This window comes from Peromyscus maniculatus, chromosome 7 (genome assembly GCF_049852395.1).
Source record: "Peromyscus maniculatus bairdii isolate BWxNUB_F1_BW_parent chromosome 7, HU_Pman_BW_mat_3.1, whole genome shotgun sequence".
Classification (NCBI taxonomy): Eukaryota; Metazoa; Chordata; class Mammalia; order Rodentia; family Cricetidae; genus Peromyscus; species Peromyscus maniculatus.
The window spans coordinates 48,310,253-48,329,109 of record NC_134858.1 but is presented as its reverse complement, the minus strand read 5'-3'; the positions used below and the strand labels follow the sequence as shown (position 1 = coordinate 48,329,109).

Genomic DNA, 18,857 nt, shown 5'->3' with positions numbered 1-18,857 from the left:
ATGGGAAATGTCCATCTTTTCTTGTGTTGACTTAGGACATGTCATTTCTGTTTCCTAGGCCTTAGCTTCCCCCATCACATCACCTCTAGGGGACCTTCTGGCTCTTATTACTTCACTCAGGGGACAGAGTGCCCTGATCCTATTTAGGACTTCAGGATCCTCTTACCTTTCGAGTACAATCTCATTGTCCCACCCACCAGATTAAAAGTAACTCCTGAGGCTGACTTCACAGAAGGAGGAGGAATCACAGAGAGCTGCAGGCCATGACTGGAATAGGTGACCATGACTATACCGGGTAAATTACAGAAAGAGCCCAGAAAGTTAGGGGCTCTACCACAAGACCTCAGAACAGGAGAAATCTCACCTTTCTTCTCACAGATGAGAAAGGTTGGGGAGATGAGCCCATATCCTGCCACCTGAGAAACCTGCATGATCAACGTGCAACGAACCTGGGAATCTGGACACCTGTGCTCTACTCCTCACGTCGCCTCCCATTGAGGAGGACGTTGGGCAGGTAACTCTGTCCTTGGACCCTCGCTTCTTGCACAAAAAAAGTGAGGTACTTTGTCACGTCTGTTTCACAAAACGGTTGTATCAACGGGGGCTGGTGTGACTCAACATTCCTTACAAAACTTCACAACTTGAAGTACAACCCTATCTGAGAGCATGTTAGAAATGCAGAATCTCAATCCCTATCAGAATATTCCTTTTTTTAATTAATTCTGGCGTAATTGGCTAGCATAGTACAGTTTTTAAGAGAATTGTAAAAAAATTAAAAATACACAGATGTTCATTTTAATTACCATCAAAATACCAAATTCTCATATTCTCTGTGTGTGTGTCTGTCTGTGTGTCTGTCTGTCTCTCTGTGTCTGTCTGCCTCTCTTTCTCTGTCTCTCTCTGTCTCTGTCTCTCTGTGTGTCTCTCTCTGTCTCTGTCTCTTTCTCTCTGTCTCTCTGGGTCTCTCTGTCTCTGTCTCTGTCTCTGTCTCTGTCTCTCTCTCTCTCTCTCTCTCTCTCTCACACACACACACACACACACACACACCTGCAAACAAACAGCATTTCCTCTCCTTCCTCCCTCCATCAGACACCTACACCACCACCACCCCACCCCACCTCGCCGTGGCGTGCACCATGGCCAGCTCACCCCTTTCTGCAAGCTCACAGTGCCACCTTCTGGAAAGACGAAGGCAGGACAAGTGAGCCACTCAGGAACAAAGTAGCTGATAGTCAGGGGCCTGTCAAGGGGGCACCCACAGGCTGAGGGACTCTGCAAAGCAGTGGCTCTACATGAAGCTATCAGCCTGAGTGATGCCAACCACTAGTTCCCAGTATTATAAACTTCCTCTTCAAAGATGTCTCCACGAGGAGCGTCTACTTCTCTGTATCCCTTAATTCTCTTTCCAGCCCTGACTGCAAAACAGCACCCAACAATCTTGAGCTTCCAGGACATTGTTTTAAGTATCACCATGCCAAGAAAAGGGCCTGGAAAATAGGAAATGTACAATGTATATCTTCTGAATTAATGACAGAAATGGATTAAATGAATGGAATGCCCTCAAATTAGGGACAGTTCTCTGGATGTGGCGGGAACAGATCTCTTCTTAGAAGTCATCAATCATCAGTCATCTGGGGGGAAGCTGATGACTAACACCAGGCAAATCAAACCAGGTACTCCACTCCTCCTCCTCCCTCTTCTCTTCCTCCTCCCCGTTCTCCTCTCCTTCCTCTTCCTTCTCCTCTCCCTCCTCCCCCTTCTCCTCCTCCCCTTCTTCCTCTTCCTCCTCCTCCTCCCCACTCCATGTTCCTTCTTTCTTCTTTAACTTAGGCTTCATTGCAATGTGATACAATGATTTTTCTGAAGACTTGGAGCAACCATACCTCACACTGGAGCATTGAACCCACTCTGGGTTTATGCTTTTCCAAATACTTCTGGTTTTGCTGGCTTGACTGATTTTCACAGCAGTCATAAAGAAAGCTGGTTAGTATTAGCCACTATCACTTTTTATAAGCAATAAATCAATGGATTGTCCTATTCTGAAAGACAGCCTTTCTCAAAACATCCACTGAATGTCTTCTCTTCAGCATCACCTGGTTAACCAGGGACTCTAGCTGCTTTACAGTTTCTGGTGATTTCCTGTTTGTAGATTCTTTAAGAACAACTGACTGGTGTCACCAATTTGTTAAAACTGGATTTCAGTTCAGGAAGGGCCTCGGACTTTTCCACTGTAAATTGGGGTGTGGGGGAGAACTAGATGATCCAGAAGGCTCCCTTATGGATCTCTGAAATTTGAGCATGTGTGTATCTATGTGTCTGTGTGTGTGTCTGTGTGTGTGTGTGTCTGTGTGTCTGTGTGCATGTGTGCATGTGTGTGTGTGTGTGTGTGTGTGTGTGTGTGTGTGTGTGTGTGTGTGCACGCACGTAGCAGAGACAAAAACTCTAGGTTATATCTGCATCTCTCATTTGGGTTTTGCACACAGAGTGCTTCAACAAGGCTGATGACTTGGCCTTGTGAAAGGAAAGTGCTGGAACCTTTGTCTTCACCACACCCCCCTGTGAGCATGCTGTCATGCGTGCGCTGCTCGGGAGGAAAGGTACTGCAGAAAGAGAAAAGGAGCCACGGACTTGCATTGTGCGGTTCAAGGCTGCCTGGAGGACCCAGAGCTCAGATTTCATCTTCGTGAATTATTCAGCGGATGACAGCTGGCGCTGCCACAAGGCAGAGGCTGTCCTTCCTAAGCCCAGATCGCTCTGTGCCTCTGTGGAGCACGCACCCTCCTCTTGTCCTCTCCTGGCGTCTGTCACACTGCCCCCCCCCATCTCTCCACCCTTTGCCTGAGACTGTCCTCCGTGCCTCTCCTTCCCCCACCTCCATGTCTGCTTTACTCACCCCTGCTGTCACCCCTGCCCAGAAGATGAAGGCTCTCCTCTACGGGAACCTCCCAGGGGTACGGTCCCTCCTAGCTGTCCTCTGTCTCATCCTCCAGAGCCCCACATGCCTGGTCAGGGAGCATCCTCAGGCCTGCCAGGGTGAGAGTGCCTGTGCAGAGGAAGAGCTGAGCCCACCGGGATGCCCAGAGGGTAGGGGCTTGAGCTAAATTTGCACCCAAGGAGTCTGGGGCTAAAATTGAGGAGGGGAACAGAACAGCTGTGGGGGGAGCTGATGGCTCTACCAGACACCTGGACTGCAGCTGGGGAAGAGGGACCCTGGGGAATCAGAGGGACCAATGGCTCTTATGTGGACGTTAACGCTTCCTGTCACCACCACCCCCAGGTAGGCTGTGCTCTAGGTCACCACCTGCCCCCTGTGCCCCTGGGACTTTCCTCTCTGGAGTGGGTCCCCACAACACCCCTTCCTGCCACCCCTGCCCTCCGGAGTTCTTCAATCCCTGGCATGGACAGAATGCCTGCTTCCCTTGTGGCTCAGAGGCCGCCCAGCCAGAGGAGGGCAAGGACACCTGTGTCTGTCGGAGACCGGGGCGAGTGTTTCAGGTACGTCCTCTGGCAGTGGGGCTCAAGGGCAGGCTGCACATCCAGGATACTGCATGTGAACCAGGAACTGCTTTGGTTCACAGTCCAGTTTAGCTCAGGTGTAACCTGATCAAAGTACTTAGCTTGCCAAAGGACGTGGATTACAGTGAGGCTGTAAGATACAGTTTTCAACTTGAATTTCAGACAAAAGCTGGGTCATGCTTTCCTGTCTCATGGGCCTAATAAAAGGTATTTGTTATACCTCTGAAATTCAGATTTAACTGGGTGCTCTGTGGGTTTAGCTGCTTAGTTAAATTTGTTTGCTTGCTTGTTTATTTGTTAAATGTAGTTACTTTCCTGGAAGGAAATGTCATGATCTCCCATGATCACTCTCAAAACACACCTTTACCTGATGGGGGAAATGTCTTTCTGTACACTGTGTTGTATGTGTTGCTGTAATATGTGTTGTTCTGATTGGTTGATAAATAAAACCATTTGGCCTATAGCAAAGCAACCTAGAGTCAGGAGGAAATTCAAAGAGAGAGACAGGAAGAAGGTGGGTGGGGGGACCACACACCAGCGACCCCCCCCGCAAGGAGCAACATGAAATAGGATGCCGGTAAAGCCATGGACCATGTGACGATACATAGATTAATAGTTATGGGCTAATTTAAGATATAAGAGCTAGCTAGCAAAAGGCTTGAGCCACGGCCATGCAGTTATAATTAATATAAGCCTCTGTGTATTTACTTGGGGGGGGGGGCGAGTGGGAGGGACACAGGAAAACTTTCAGCTACATTTACCCAACCTGAATTTTTCCTGTAGGCCAGCCAATGTGCGTGTACATCCTTCCTTGACTGAAATTCTCCTGTCTTCTTAACTGAAATGACTGTACCAGCCGGACCTTTCCCAGGGCATCCCAGGAGCCCTGCCCCCTTACCCCCTGCTTTTGCTCACTTCACCCCTCCTTATCCTCTCTTCCGGTACATCTCAGAAAGGTTCACAAAGGGTGATGAGGGGTTCGTCACCACCAAGCGTTAACCAGCCAACCTGAAATGGGATTCTTCCCACACATACTTGCTTCCAGGCCAGTGACGGGCAGTGCCCTTGCCTCCCTGGCTACGAAGACATTGGTGAGCCAATGGGCTGTGTCCAGAGGGGACACAAGCAGTGCAGGGATGGAGCCACTTGGAACCAGGAGGGACTGTGTCTGACCAAAGAACAGTGGAGCCATCACTGTGCCCACGAGGTAGGAGGATGCTCGTAGATTACACCCTCTCCTCCTGCTCCTCTTCTCTACCATCCCAAGCCCAATCTGGATTATTCCACTAGACCCTTCCTGGAAATACAGAAGGCTGTACTCTGCTGTCTGAAGTAGTTCCTCTAGAAAGCTGACGACTACTGAGGAGTCCCTCCTCCAGGGAGGTATCCCTCAAGAAGTCTAAATTGCTATGCAGGTGTGTCCCACACCGGGAGACGCTCACGGCTATGACCCAAGCCTGGGGCTCTGCTTGTGCTGGGGACAACAATCGAGGGGAATGTGTGGGCCCCTCTGCTCAGAAGGACAGAGACACATCCTGCAGCTCAGCTGCGCCGAGGGCATCCCACAGCTCTCTGTCACTGATGGCACTGGAAGCCAGGTACGGTGTCCTGAGGCTCAAGCCTACATTGAGTCAAAGTGTGACTAATTACCTTCAAAGATGGACCATGTGGGATATGACTGTGCACGGGCCTAGAGGCCACTGTTCACAGCTCACATCATGTCACAAGCTACCCTGTAAATAAGGTTCCAAGGCAAGAGAAAAGGCCTTTCTGGCAGTTTCATTTCCTCTCATAAACTCATTAAAGATGCAGCTGTGTGTGTGTGTGTGTGTGTGTGTGTGTGTGTGTGTGTGTGTGTGTGTGTGTTAAGGAGGAAATGCATGTCTAGAGAGCATGATTCAAGGTTGTTTCTGATCAAGGAGCTCTTAGATCTACCATAATACCACCTCCTCTCCACTCCTCCAGACACTCACCCAGAGCTCCCCAAGAGCCCTAGGCTCTCCACCCCTTCCTCCCAAGTGTGCCATTCTTGGTGTCTTCAGAAAAGAGCTAATACTGCGTATCTAAAACTCTCATATCCTTATTTCCAGCATTTTTACCCATTGGACAGGCCTTCCTCACCACGTGCTGTGGGCCATCCCTGCAACTTGGACCAAGGGAAGAAGTCTGTCCCTCTGTATGTGATCAAGGTGGATGGTAAGAGAGCTAAATGGGAAGAGGCCACAGGGATACCATGGCCCAGAACTATACATGTGTAAACCTAATCTTTTGCATGGCACAGGCTCTGCCCTACACCAGAAGCTGGAGAGTGGTGGGCAATACCTACCTAAAATGGTCTCCCTAAGAACTACAAATGGACTCTGGTTCCTCCATGTTTTAGAGGGTGGACTCTTGTGATGTACACATCATGACATCCTGGCTTTAGATTATACCCCTGTAGTAGTCTCTCACCCCAGTGCCCACAGAGTCAATGATTTCTGTCTTGGTCTAGAACATGGCTTTTGGGGCCTGAGCAGACCAGGCCCTGAGCTTCTGTACCTGCTAGGCCTGCCTCTCATGGATACCAGGCATTCAGACCAGAATCCAGGTGAGTCTCTTAGCCCCCTCCCCACCCCAGGCTATTACCCGATCCATACCCTTTCTCAGGCTATAGCTTGGGGTCGTCTAAAAGTAGCTGCTGTGCCTCATGCTCAGAATCTTTCCCAGGGAGGTTAAGAGAAGAACATCAGACCTACCCTTGGTCACTGAGTCTCAACTCCACAACCTCTGGAGACATGTCAGGTATCCAGAACCCCATAGTCTGCCTCCAAACCAACGACACACTGGCCTTCCTGGTGACTCGTGAGCATTACCCGGAATATGACCTGTGAGTATCCAGAGTCACTGCCCTATGCCATGAAGGCTGTGCCTCTGCCACCACCTCCATGGCAGCGTGTCCCACTCTCTGCATGCCCAGGGGCCACTTCTACAACACACTGCAGCAGTTTGACTGGGGGCGCTTCCGGGCCCTGGCTGAGGAGTTCCAACTCGCTGAGCTAAGTCCCCGCCTCTTCCTGCAGCAGTTCCAGCTACCTGGAGTCTATGTCTTCCGTTTGAACAGCAACCGGCATCGGAAGATGGTTTGTCTGTGACAGTCTGCCTCATTTAAGACTTCATCCACCACTTCCCCTCTCTTTGAAAAAAAAAAAAAAAACTTCCTCAAAACCAGTCAGATAGATAGCCAATGACAGAGAGACCCTATCTGGCATCATCAAACTTTCAGGCTTCCATAACCCTAACAGATGATTCTAGGATCACCAAGTTTCCCATCATAGTAGCCCAACATATGATATGTTAGGAGGAGAGCTCTGTGAGGATGGATAGCCGGGTGTGTGTAAGCACAGTGGACTGACCAGTTTAGGATCTTGGCTTATCTCTCACACCCCTCCATTTGATCTGCCCTGCCCACCCTTTTTCATCCTTGCATATCCCAAGTCAATCTACCTAGTGATGTATCCTAGGGAACTACACACTATACCAATATGCATCTGGGTGCCTTGTCTATGTCACACAAGGGATTTAGTATCTCACCCTGTGAGACAGAGGCCTTCTAAGAGTCCTGTGGACCAAGTCCCAGAGCATGCAGCCAGCTCCCATCTATATGGAGAGTCATCTGATATGAGTGAATTTCCCAGGAAAACCCAACCTCTGCCCACAGCCCCCAAAGCTTTTCATCTGGGCCAGCTGGTTAATGTTGACATGCCTGAGTTGCCTCTCTGTCCCCTGCCAGTCTCTGGCAAATGGTGGCACAAAAACTGAGTAGATTTCTTTCCACCCAGTACCTCCGCACTCTCCCACCTGGGGGCCAGTGCTTTGCAGATGGACCCTTTGCCTCTACAACGCCCAGGTATCTTATTCAGACTGGCATTGCCAACATCCCCAAGCCAGTGAAGAAGCCGCCCTGGCCAGGAATCCTGGGGGAGATGATGCTTCTTCTGGGGCTCTGCCTGCTTCTGTTGGTAAGTAAAGCTAACAAGTAGCACCTTGTTGACAAGTGAGCTGATCTAACCCTCTTCCTTCAATCCTCCTTTCAGGAGGCATTATAATAGTTGCTGAGACACAGAGAGAAGGAGTGATATGACACTTAGTAGGGAGAATATAGACAAGAAGGAAATGTGACAAAGCTGCAGAAAAATATATACCTGGGCCCCTAACACACAAAGACAGAGTTGACCATTCTCTCTGGGAGGTCAGCGTAGACTTTCCAGAAGACATGGCCCCTGCAATAGGAGACACAGAAGAGCACAGTCCCTGTGCTAATAAGGGGGTTGGTAAGTCAAGAGAAAGAAGTATGTTTTTCAAAGAAGCAATAAAAAACAAAGAGGGTGCAGTCAGCCCTCCAAATGTGTAGGTTTCACATCTTATGAATTCAATCAACTACCAACCAAACACACAGGAGGAGCTGGAAAGATAGTTTAGTAGGTTACATGTTTGCCTTGAAAGCATGAAGACCCGAATTTGATCCCTAGCACTCATGTAAAAATTGAGCATGGTGGCACATGCTTGTCATCCCAGCTTGGCGGAGATGAAGACATGTGTCCCTGGGACTTGTTGGCCAGCAAGCCTAGCCAAATCAGTGAGCCCCATTAAAGACCTTGTCTCATAAAACAAAGTGGTCAGCAACTGAGAAACAACACCTGAAGTTGATCTCTGGCCTCCACATGCACACACACACACACACTTATCCACCTACATACATACACACACAAAATAAGAATTAATTGAATTTATACTGAACAAGCACAGACTTTTTCTTGCTATTATTCTCCAAACAATACAGCATGGTGACTGTTTACAGAGTATTTACACTGCATTAGGTAATATACACAAATATAGATGAATTGAGGTACATCACATGGTGTGCATGAGTTATAAACAAATAATATGCCATTTAATATAAAAGACTTGAGCATCTGTGCGAGGTCCTGGAACAAATCCCTATGGGTGCTAAGAGATAACAGTATTAGCAGCAAAGTTTCAAAGACGTGAACACCAGTCTTTAGCTCTGAGGACCAAAGGTGAGTACCATGGCTGGAGCTTAGGCTGTGAGGCCAAGGATGAGGCTAAAACAATTCATCTTTCCAGCTCAATTGTGGCTAAGAAGACTAAGAAATTTAGGCTATGTCTTCTAGGCAACAGACAAGAATTTTGACCAATGAGAACATCTGAGAAGACTTTAACTTGTGATAAGCAAGAAAGTAAAAGGTAGGGAAGGATTAAAGAGAAGGCTACCAACAGCAAGGCCTTTCATGGGGTAAAATCAAAAGAAGATGAGAGACCCCCAAGTCACATCCAAGTGCGGAGGGAACTCTCCTTTAGAACTCTCCAGAAAGCGAGCCTCTCAGCCTCTCCTTGCCTCTCTGCCACCACGTTCTGTGCCTGTAGATTCAGTGTAACCGCCTCAGCTGGGCGCGGAGGGCTGCTCCACAGCCCATCTTCAGGACTCACCAGCAGGGATATAACCTTGATGTCTACGTCTCCTCAAGAACTGGGATAACATCCGTGAAGAGAGGCCAATCACACCCAGAGTGTGGGGTCCTCGGAGTTGAAGGGCGTCATGGTGAGTGACAAGCGGGGGTAGAATCCAAGGGCTTAGCCCCAAATCCAACTGACAAGCTTCTGCCTCTCTTTCATCGTCCTGGGTTACTCTTTGCTCAGTTCCCACCATCATTCATTCACTTGTTTTCTCAGAAAGCATTTATTGAGTGGCTACTGTATACGGACGTTGTTAGGCACTAGGAATACAGTGTAGAGTGGGAAAGAGGCAACTAAATACAAGTTTGTCAAGGAGAGGTGATATACCCATGCACCAAGTACTCAAATTAAGAAATGCTAGTGCCAGTCCATGCAAGTCCATAACCAGCCACCGTGGAGTCCCTGCATTTGACAAGAAATTAGGAAATAAAGATTGGTAAAGGAAATGGGTTTGTTTTTAATTTGGCCCAATCAGGAAGTGAAAGAATTCATTTCTACCCACTAGGCCTGTGGCAGTACTACACTTTATAGCATTTATAAGACAAAGGCCAGAAAAGACAGAGATTTAGGTGTGAGATGGTTGACTGGTCCTTTCTTGGAAGAAGGCTTCTCGGCCCCAGGCTGCTTCCACCATCTCTGTACTCAGTAGATTGCCTCTATTCTCAGCACAGAGGGTTTGCTGCATCTGTACAAGTTCTGATGGCCCGCCACCCAGAGGGACAAGCTGCAGAGGGCATTGTACATCCCGCTGAGGCTTCCCCTCCACTGGTGCCACTCAAAGTGCAGCTAGAGAGCAGGGCTGGGATCCAGCTGTGCCTCTAGAGCTTCATATGCATCAGGATTCCCAGCTGTGGGCAGGGGTAACCTGTGGTCCTCTGATTCCACGAGGCTGGGAGTAGAACAGCAGTCTGCATTTCTGTCAAGTTTCTCAGACACACGAGTGGTGTTCATACAAGGGCCATGCCTTTAGTAGACAGGCTGAATCTGGATGGCTGGGAGCCTGTAAGAAGACACCCTGAAGATGTATATAGATCTGCATTTGGGGAAGCTAATCATACTTCCCATCCCCCACAGGTGGGACCTGGGAGGATCAGGTAGACCTAGAGTGGTTTGACACAGAGGCCTTCTTCGGGATTCTGCATCGGCAGTCTCTGACAGTGACAGCCAAACTCAGCCAAACCAAGGAGGAGGTAACTGGAAGTCCCCAAAGGTGTTTTCATTCAAGGCAGAAACAAGTGGGGCTAGAAATGGACTTGGCGGCAGAGCAGGACAACACAGGAGCCTTAAGAATCTGGGAGAAAAGGGAGTAGGAAAGATAGAAGATTTCAGATCAAATTAGGACTGATCTTAGGAAACTTACAGCCTAAGAGTTAAGGAAGGGGACCTAGTAAGGCCAAATCTGAGGTCTCAAGTTCTCATCCCTGGTCTTCAGTGACAGGCATTGGAAAGCAAGTCAATAAAACTAGGCTCGTGCTGTGGAATAATCCTTCCGTACACTGTGAATAGGATGTGTACAAAGTGAGGTAACAAGCCATGAGCCATGTGGCAAAGCATAAACAGAAATGTTGGTTAATTTAAATGTAAGAGTTAGCTAATAACAAGCCTGAGCTATTGGCAGAGCATTTATAAGTAATACTAAGCCTCTGTGTGTGTGTATTTGGGACTGGGCAGACAGGACAGGAAAACTCCACACACAGGCCAAGAGCTGGATGTGTATCTCAGTGACAGAGCATCTTCCTGGCATGTTGGATACACTGAGTTTGATCACCAGTTCTGAGTTGGGGCCTTGAGGGGAAAACTTTAATCTTGCTAGTTTTATCCATTTCTTCCCAGTGTCTTCAGAGGTGGGTTCTCTGGAGTCTCTCCAGATATTGGCAGCAGAGGGCGCTCTAAGCCTACAGTTTTAAAGAAAAGCTGGTGGCTCTAGGATGGCGTTCATGGCTAACTCTATTATCCCTCTCAGCTCAAAGTTCTCTACCTTAAACTTCTGAACGAAGCTGATTCCCTCCGGCAGCTGTGGAGTGCTCAGCGCTGCCCCTCGGCTTCCACTAACCAGCTTCTGGGGAGCACCCAGAGAGAGCAACAAGAGGTTGGACTTTGAAGTCACACCTTCCCACCCAGCCTCTGTGCCCAACCACAGCTGTGGCCCTTCACAATCCCCTGGGTCCCTCCCTGAGAACCCTCGCACCCCGTCCACCTCCTTGACTCCTGCCTTCTCTACTGCCCCTGCCCTGTGCACTCTGGAATTCCAAAGGAAGCTGGGCATGGAGTCCCCAAAGCTGCTGCCCCTGGTGGCTGGAGTCTTACAGGCAAAAAAGCCAAAGTGTCTTTGACCCAGGCTGCAGAGGCAGCTGCCCTGGCCGCGGAGGAAGAGTCGAGGCGGAGGCGAAGCCTGGCAAGCCAGTATGCAGCAAGCCTTAGTCATCAGCTGGAGCTCCTTCACCAAGACCTCTGTGCCAGGCAGGACCAATGGGCCTCTTTCTGCTCAGCGTTGATGGAAGCTGGGTGGCTGCTGAAGTCATCTGCAAGCTCTAGCCCAGGGAAGTCCCCCCAGCCTGGGCAAAGCCCCAAAGGGTATGTACCTGGTTAACCTGAGTCAGACTATTAGGGAAGGAGAGATTATGGCTTCATGGAGTCCCAGAAATAGCCATACTGAAGTGTCCTTTTCCCATGTCTCGTTATCTCTGCACTTTGACCAGCATGCCAAATCCTGTGTCTCTGCAGGGTGGCTTCACAGCTGGACACACTGCTGGGCCACTTGTCCCAGGTCATGCTGCAAGAAGGGCACCGCTTGAAGGCCTGGGGCTTCCTGGGCACTGGCACAGGAGCGGAGCTACTACAGCCAGGTAAGCCCCACTTGGACTCATCCGGAGTCTGTGGGAAAGCTGGTCTCTGCACTGAAACTAGTCCCTGCATTCAGGGTGACAGGCACCACAGCAGCGAGGGTTGGGGGGATTGCAAAGCAACTGAGAGTCCATGGGGTTGGGGGGGGTATTCTTGTTCAATGGCCTACGGAGAAAAAAAAAAAAGGAAGCTCGGAAATAGGGAGATGGACAAGGAAATCGTACAAATGACAGCTTTGCAGACCATGTGGCAGTTCTTGAAAGTAAAAGCCAATGTGAATAGTGAGGTTTGGAAACAGGTGGGTTTGCCTGGAAAAAGATATCCCTCGGTGATTTAAAAGCTGAGTGCTGGAAGTTCCCAGCCCCAACTCACGACCCACAAACCTTTCCCCAAAGGACCTCCAGCCAGCCTGCAATCTGAGGATATCGCAATGGTGCATTCCAAGGGCAAAGCCCAGTGCTGAACTCAGCAAAAACAAGGCCACTGACCTGGGGAGCACCATTCTGGTGGGGTTGGGGCAGAGTTCTTCCTAACTTCTTCCATCCCCATCAAGACTCCCAGCCTTCCCTAATCACTTCAGGAGAGGCCCAGCAGGCAGCCTTTGCTTTCCTGCAGCCCCAGCAGGTCCTCAAAGGGGTGCTGATGACATCATTGTGAATCCTGTCACCAAGCTGATGGTCCCTGGACCCAACTGTATGATGCTCCCAACCAGTGGCCACATAGGGCCCATACCCCCTGGCTACTTTATCCACCCTGACACTGGACGTGTGCTGCCTGAGGCGGGAAACCTGGGATACGATCTGCTGACCACGGCCCTGATACCCATTGCTGACTCGAATGCCGGTAAGACCCTGACCCAAACTAACCCCAACCTTACTTTGGGCTTCAGAGATAGGGTAGGGCTCCCTGGGGACTTCAAGAATGAATACCCAGGGACCGCAGCCCAGGCAGGAGGGCTCTGTCCTTGGACAGAGGTCTTGATGACCAGCAAACTAGTAAGCTCCTCCTCCTCCTCCTCCTCCTCCTCCTCCTCCTCCTCCTCCTCCCCCTCCTCCTCGTACTACTTCCACTAGATTTGGGTGGCGCATGCCTTTAATCCAGCACTTGGGAGGCAGAGGCAGGCAGATCTCATGTGAGTCTGAGGCTAGCTAGCCTAGTCTCCAAAGTGAGTTCAAGGCCAGCCAGGGATACACAGAGAGACTGTCCAAAAAAAAAAAAAAAAAAAAAAAAGCAGGCAGAGCGCTGTTCAATGAGCGAGAGTGTGTGTCCACGGCTGCTTTCTTTCCTGATCTATAGAATGGGTGGGGGAGGGGAGAGGCAGGAGAGGAGGCTGGCAAGGAGACAGGACCAACAGCCCCCCGTCTCCCCCCTATTCAGGTGGTGTCCGGACGTCAGAGGCTGCCGTCCTCCCCTACATCCCCTACCCATCGAGCCCCGTCACAGGTTGCCCTCTGGCCACTCAGCTGCCCATCCTACAGCCAAGAAGAACCTCACAGCTGGGGGCTCTCATGTCTGACCCCATCACAGGCATTGAGGTGCCTGTGCTGGCTGTGACTCTGCACCCCCAAACAAGGCAGTGGCTCACTCTTGGAGGGACATACTGCAACCCTCTCACCAAGACGTTGGCCCCTTTGGAGGTGGGGGGCCCGATGAAGGACCCGGCCACGGGAGACATCGTGCCCATCCTGGGCGTTGGGCTGGATGAACACACAGGTCTGGCAACCTTCAGTGTCTGGCACCCTGCTGTCCCTGTGTGGCCTGGCTGCCCAATTTCTCCCAGCCTCACACCTCCTTCTAGAAACTGCCCTCGGCTCTCTTTCCACGCTGCCTCTGCCCCCAACCTTCCCTCTCCTTCTCCGCTTCCCTCTCTCCTTCCCCATCTCCATCGCGGCACCCCCAAGGTGATTTTCCAAGAGGGCAGTTCCTCCTGCCAGTACCACGAATCCCCCGTGTTCTTGTCCTTGGTACTGCCGCGGCCCTGCTGCAGCTCACTTTTGCCCTCCTTTTCTTCTCCCCTACCCCTTGCCTTGCGTGTTTATACTACCAAGGGTCTCTTTCCTACCTAACCCTCTAGGTGTCTTGCTTCCAGGTCAGGTGGTTGCAGTGGGCGGGCTGCGAGATGCCACAGGGAGCCTCTTGATGCCTGGTGACAGCCTTGTGGAGCCACTGAGTGGGAAGACAGTCCGGCTCCTGGGAGCTTCCCAACAGGCAGGCCAGATATTACCCCACACGGGAGGGTCCCAGGCCCTGCTGGAGGCCAATGTCTTGGTGGCCCAGAGGCAAGTGATTATGATGCTCCAGCAGTACCAAGAGACTCCAGGGTCCCGGGCACAAGGACTTCTGGAGTCTGCCATAAGGGACATGAGACAGGCACTGGCTTTGAGTCTGCACCACATCCTCCAGCAGGCTCAGAGACTGGAGAGACAGTTGCAGGCTGCTCGTGACATTGAAGCCACTGGTGGCCATCTAGGTATGTGTTGTTTGAGCCCTGGATTCCCAGTTCCAACATGGCTGCATGTTTCAGTTCCTCTCAGCCCAGCTCAGAACTGGCCTTGCATGTGTGCGACCAAAACAAGAGAGCAGATCAGGACTTTGTGCCCAAACTCTGAGGGGCTCTAGGCTGCATTCCTCTTGTTCTCTGAACAACTCCATTGAGTCTCATACTTCATGTTTATAAAATGTACAGTTGCATTGTCTTGTAAGGCTTCCCGGCACGTAACCAGCATGACACCCATCTTACATGGGGATCCCAAAGTTCAAGGAGCTGAGTGGTTTGCCCAGCAGGGGTTCTCCTGCTAGTTGGCAACAGAGGCAGCCCCAAGGGCGCAATCCCCTGAGCCCCCAACCCCTTCTCACTGTTATTCCTATGAAAGCCTTCCTTTCCCACCCATAAACTCAGAAAGGGAGCTCACCCTACTGTTCCACCTCTTCCCTGTAGCCCTTATATGGAAAGGAAGGAAGGAAGGAAGGAAGGAAGGAAGGAAGGAAGGAAGGAAGGAAGGAAGGAAGGAAGGAAGGAAGGAAGGAAGGAAGAGAGAAAGGAAGAAAGGAAAAAGAGGAAGAGGAAGTAAGAGTGGCATCTTCCTGGAGCTTATCTCACATCTCATTCTTTCTAGAAGCTTCCATCTGCCCATGGTGTGACAGAAAAAAAAAACTGGTTTTTATTTAGGTTTTGGGTTAGAATTGACTAGACATTGAAGATCCATCTTGTAACTCTTTGACCTTGGGCAGGTTATTAACCTCTCTGCCACTGTTTTACCATCTTTAAAATGAGGATCAAAATTGCAGTACTTCACAAACTTAGTTAAAAGGCCAAATAAAGTAAAATTTATATGGAGTTCTTAGCTCAAATTCTGACACACGGCAGGTAGGTACTCGGGAATATGAGTTCCCATCTCACCCCATCCCACTTCTCAGTGTGGCCCTGAAATCTTTCTCAGCTTCCCCAAACATCTGATGCCATTCAGGCCATGCTAATATCACCACATCTTCCCTTCTGAATTCAAAATGCCATCTTGGGCCCAAGGGAAACACAGGCAATGCTTGTACAGCAACCTCTCTGGTCAGGGATGAGGCATTTGGAGCCTGGTTAACCTCTGGTGGATTTGCCTAACCCCCAACTCCTCTTCTCCCCATATTAGGAATAATGTGCTACCCTGGGACAGAGCTCTGGGTCCCAGCCCTATATGGAATGGAGATCCCAGACCCTGAAGGCTCTGGACTCATGGTGCCCATCCTGGGCATGCAGCGAGATAGAGATTCTGGCAACACCACACCCTTGGCGGGCACAATGGAGGATGCTGCTGGTAAAGGTGGAAGGCAACTTGGAACCCCTAAAGCTCGAGGGGATCAGGAGTGTGACTTAGTCCTTGGAGAAAGCCTTGCTGGCAAAGCTCAGGATAGGTGGCCCTCATCCTCTGCCGCATAAGCCAAGAGAAGGGCGCATTCTGATAATTCTGCTAGAATGTCTGAGACCCCAAATAAGATGCCAAGGATCTCAAAATGACAGACCTATGGATCATGGCTCTTCCCTGAAAGATCCCTGGGTCCTTTTGAGGATAAAGCACTATAGAAAGCATCCACCCACATACAGCCACCCACTCCAGCTCAGAGCTCTGAAAAGGATAAAGGGGGGATCTTGGGGCTCCTTCCTATGACTAAACTTCCTTCCTGCATCTCGTGTTATTAAAATCAGTGGTGACTTCGGCTTCCCACAGGTCTTGTCCCAATCTCCATTGGGGTTCAAGCCACAGATCCCTTAACTGGGGAGCCTGGTCCTGTCATTGGTGCACAAATGGACCCCTCTACTAGAGTGGTGGTGCCTGTGGTACAGGTACTGGAGGCCTTGCCACGTGGAGTGAGGGACCCCGATCTGGTATGTACAAGGAGGGGCTTACTCTGTTCATTCACTCATTCAGCAACCACATGTTGAGAGCCTTCTAGGTTCCAGATGATGTGTGTAGGGTGGAGACACAAGGCAATTGGACTTCTAGCCCAAGGGAAGTGGTTCAAAGCCCAATTCGAGGTGATGAGGATGTTAAGGGAGCTCAGAGGAGGGCCACCGTAACCATCCAGAGGAGAGTTCATGGAAGGCTTACCAAAAGAGAGAAGGGATGAGGCTTGGAGACAGAGGCCGAGAAAGCCACTCCAGCCTCATGACAGCAGGACAAACAAAGACGCCCAATGTGAGGCCACAAACGTTCCGAAAGGAGGATGATGGAGGGAGAGAGAAAGCGGAGAGGCCAATGAGGAAGGCAGGATATAAATGGCAAACAACCTGTGTGCTTGGAGGCTGAGAAGTGGAATGGGAAAGCTGTGCGTGGAATGGGAAAGCCATGCGGAGCCAATGAAGTACATATGTAATATGCTAAGGGAATATTTTTCAAACCTTTAAATTTGAAAATTATGGAATACCAAAAAGTTATTTATAACCCTACTACATTTTAAAATTATATAAGTGAAGATGCAAAGGGCCCTTCCCCCAACACCCTCTGTACCCTCTGCCCTGGCCAATGCCTCTGCAGAGACCTCTTCAACCCCCTCGGTACCCTCTGCACTGGTCAATGCCCCTGCAGAGACCTCTTCAACCCCCTCGGTACCCTCTGCACTGGTCAAAGCCTTGCAGAGATCTCTTCCAGACACTACTGGCCTTGCCTCCAGTCTCGCCCACCAAATGTAGCCATCATTAACAGGTTGTCGCACCTGCTCCCAGACATTTTTGTATAACCAGCATTCTAGAAATTTCCCTCTGGCAGCTGTGCAAAGGATGGATGGAATAAAGCCAGGCCGGAGCAGGAAACCTTGTCAGGAGGTCACTGCAGCAATTCAGCTCTTGGCAGATCTCCATCAAAATAAAAATGATTTAATGTCTTACCATACATGCTGAGTCTAGTTACAATTTCGGGCACAAAGATGGATGTGGTAGGAACTTCTAGATAGTTTGAGTCCTAACATCACCCTTTCACAGATCAATGTGCAGGAGCCTGGTTGGGGGCTGGGGTGGTAACTAGTCTCTGCCATCTCTTACCTATTTCCCCTTGCTTTCCCAAGACAAACACCCGGGCAGGAGGCACAGGGACTCTGCAAGGAGTAGGCTGTAAAAAGGAGGGAAAGACTAGGGAGCCAGAAAGAGGGGTGGGGTTGTTTTCCTATCTCCCAGTCAACTGCCTCAGCAAGTCAGGCATGGATGGTCATGGCGTCCTGAGAAGCTGTGAGGTCTACAGCCAAGTCATGGGGCCTGCAGCCCTGCAGAAAAGCCTGAACAGTCCGCACATTGCAGCAGATCCTCTTGGAGCAGGAGCTAAGGGCCCGCCAGCAGTACTGGCAGCTTCAGGAGCAGGAGGAGCAAGAGCTGGCAGAACACTTGTGGCACCTGAGCCAGGAGCTCCACTTCCACCCAGGCCATGACACCAGGCCACAGGTAGGACCTAAAGTGCCACCTCGTCATTTCTACTCTGTAGTGTTTTGTTTTATTTTTTTTATACTTTTTTTTTTTTTTTTTTTTTTTTTTTTGGTTTTTTTTCGAGACAGGGTTTCTCTGTGTAGCTTTGCGCCTTTCCTGGAACTCACTTGGTAGTCCAGGCTGGCCTCGAACTCACAATGATCCACCTGGCTCTGCCTCCCGAGTGCTGGGATTAAAGGCATGTGCCACCACCGCCTGGCATGTTTTATTTTATTTTCACCTCTTTGGGGGGCCCACCACCCAGCTCCCAAATAGTCACATGAAAATTTAGTCTTTCTTATGAATGCCTAGTCTTAGCTTGGCTTATTTCTAGCCAGCTTTTCTTAACTTAAACTATCCCGTCTACCTTTTGCCTCTCGGCTTTTACCTTTCTCTGTTTCTGTATATCTTGTCTTTCCTTCTCATTCCATGTCTGGTTGGGTGGCTGAGTGTCTGGCATCCTCCTCTCCTCCTTTTCTTGCTCCTCTCTCTTCTGTTTATTCTCTGTGCCTGCCAGCCCCACCTGTTTCCCTCTCCTGTCCCACTGTCCATAACCATTCATCTCTTCATTAGAGCAATCAGGTGTTTTAGACAGGCAAAGTAGCACAGCCTCACAGAGTTAAAAAAAAAATGCAACATAAAAGAATGCAACACATCTTTACATATTAAATAAATGTTCTACAGCATAAATGAATGTAACGCATCTTCAACTAATATTCCACACCACCACTCATCTGCCAACACCATACAAGTTCTTCTTTTAATGTCGGGAGCCCTTGTTTCCCCATTGGTCACAAGAATGGAATCTATCTCAGGGCAGACACAGTCTCTCTCTTAGTTATTTTTCTATTGTTGTGACAAAATGCCATGACCAAGGCAGCTTATAAAAGAAACTGCTTAATTGGGCTTCTGGCCTCAGAAGGTCAGAGTCCATGATGGTGGAGCAAAGGCATGCTGGAAAGAACAGATGAGAGCTCACATCGTGATCTGCAAGCAGGAGGCACTGAGAGCACACTGGGAAGGGCATGAATCTTTGGAAACC

General features: G+C 49.9%; 1 protein-coding gene across 1 annotated transcript in view; it reads left to right on the top strand.

Annotated features, from left to right (window-relative positions):
• Positions 1–2,799: 2,799 nt before the first annotated feature.
• Positions 2,800–18,857, top strand: part of LOC121831164 (uncharacterized) — a 31,754-nt gene continuing 15,696 nt past the window's right edge. The window contains exons 1-19 of the mRNA XM_042282138.2: positions 2,800–3,495; positions 4,562–4,723; positions 4,932–5,114; positions 5,607–5,712; positions 6,008–6,103; positions 6,223–6,382; positions 6,473–6,635; positions 7,335–7,514; positions 8,941–9,115; positions 10,105–10,220; positions 10,994–11,119; positions 11,369–11,604; positions 11,755–11,876; positions 12,490–12,717; positions 13,252–13,587; positions 13,964–14,344; positions 15,516–15,686; positions 16,092–16,249; positions 17,654–17,794. Coding sequence (XP_042138072.2) covers positions 4,616–4,723; positions 4,932–5,114; positions 5,607–5,712; positions 6,008–6,103; positions 6,223–6,382; positions 6,473–6,635; positions 7,335–7,514; positions 8,941–9,115; positions 10,105–10,220; positions 10,994–11,119; positions 11,369–11,604; positions 11,755–11,876; positions 12,490–12,717; positions 13,252–13,587; positions 13,964–14,344; positions 15,516–15,686; positions 16,092–16,249; positions 17,654–17,794 — 3,186 coding nt within the window. The 5' untranslated portion in view covers positions 2,800–3,495; positions 4,562–4,615. The remainder of the gene's footprint in view (positions 3,496–4,561; positions 4,724–4,931; positions 5,115–5,606; positions 5,713–6,007; positions 6,104–6,222; positions 6,383–6,472; positions 6,636–7,334; positions 7,515–8,940; positions 9,116–10,104; positions 10,221–10,993; positions 11,120–11,368; positions 11,605–11,754; positions 11,877–12,489; positions 12,718–13,251; positions 13,588–13,963; positions 14,345–15,515; positions 15,687–16,091; positions 16,250–17,653; positions 17,795–18,857) is intronic.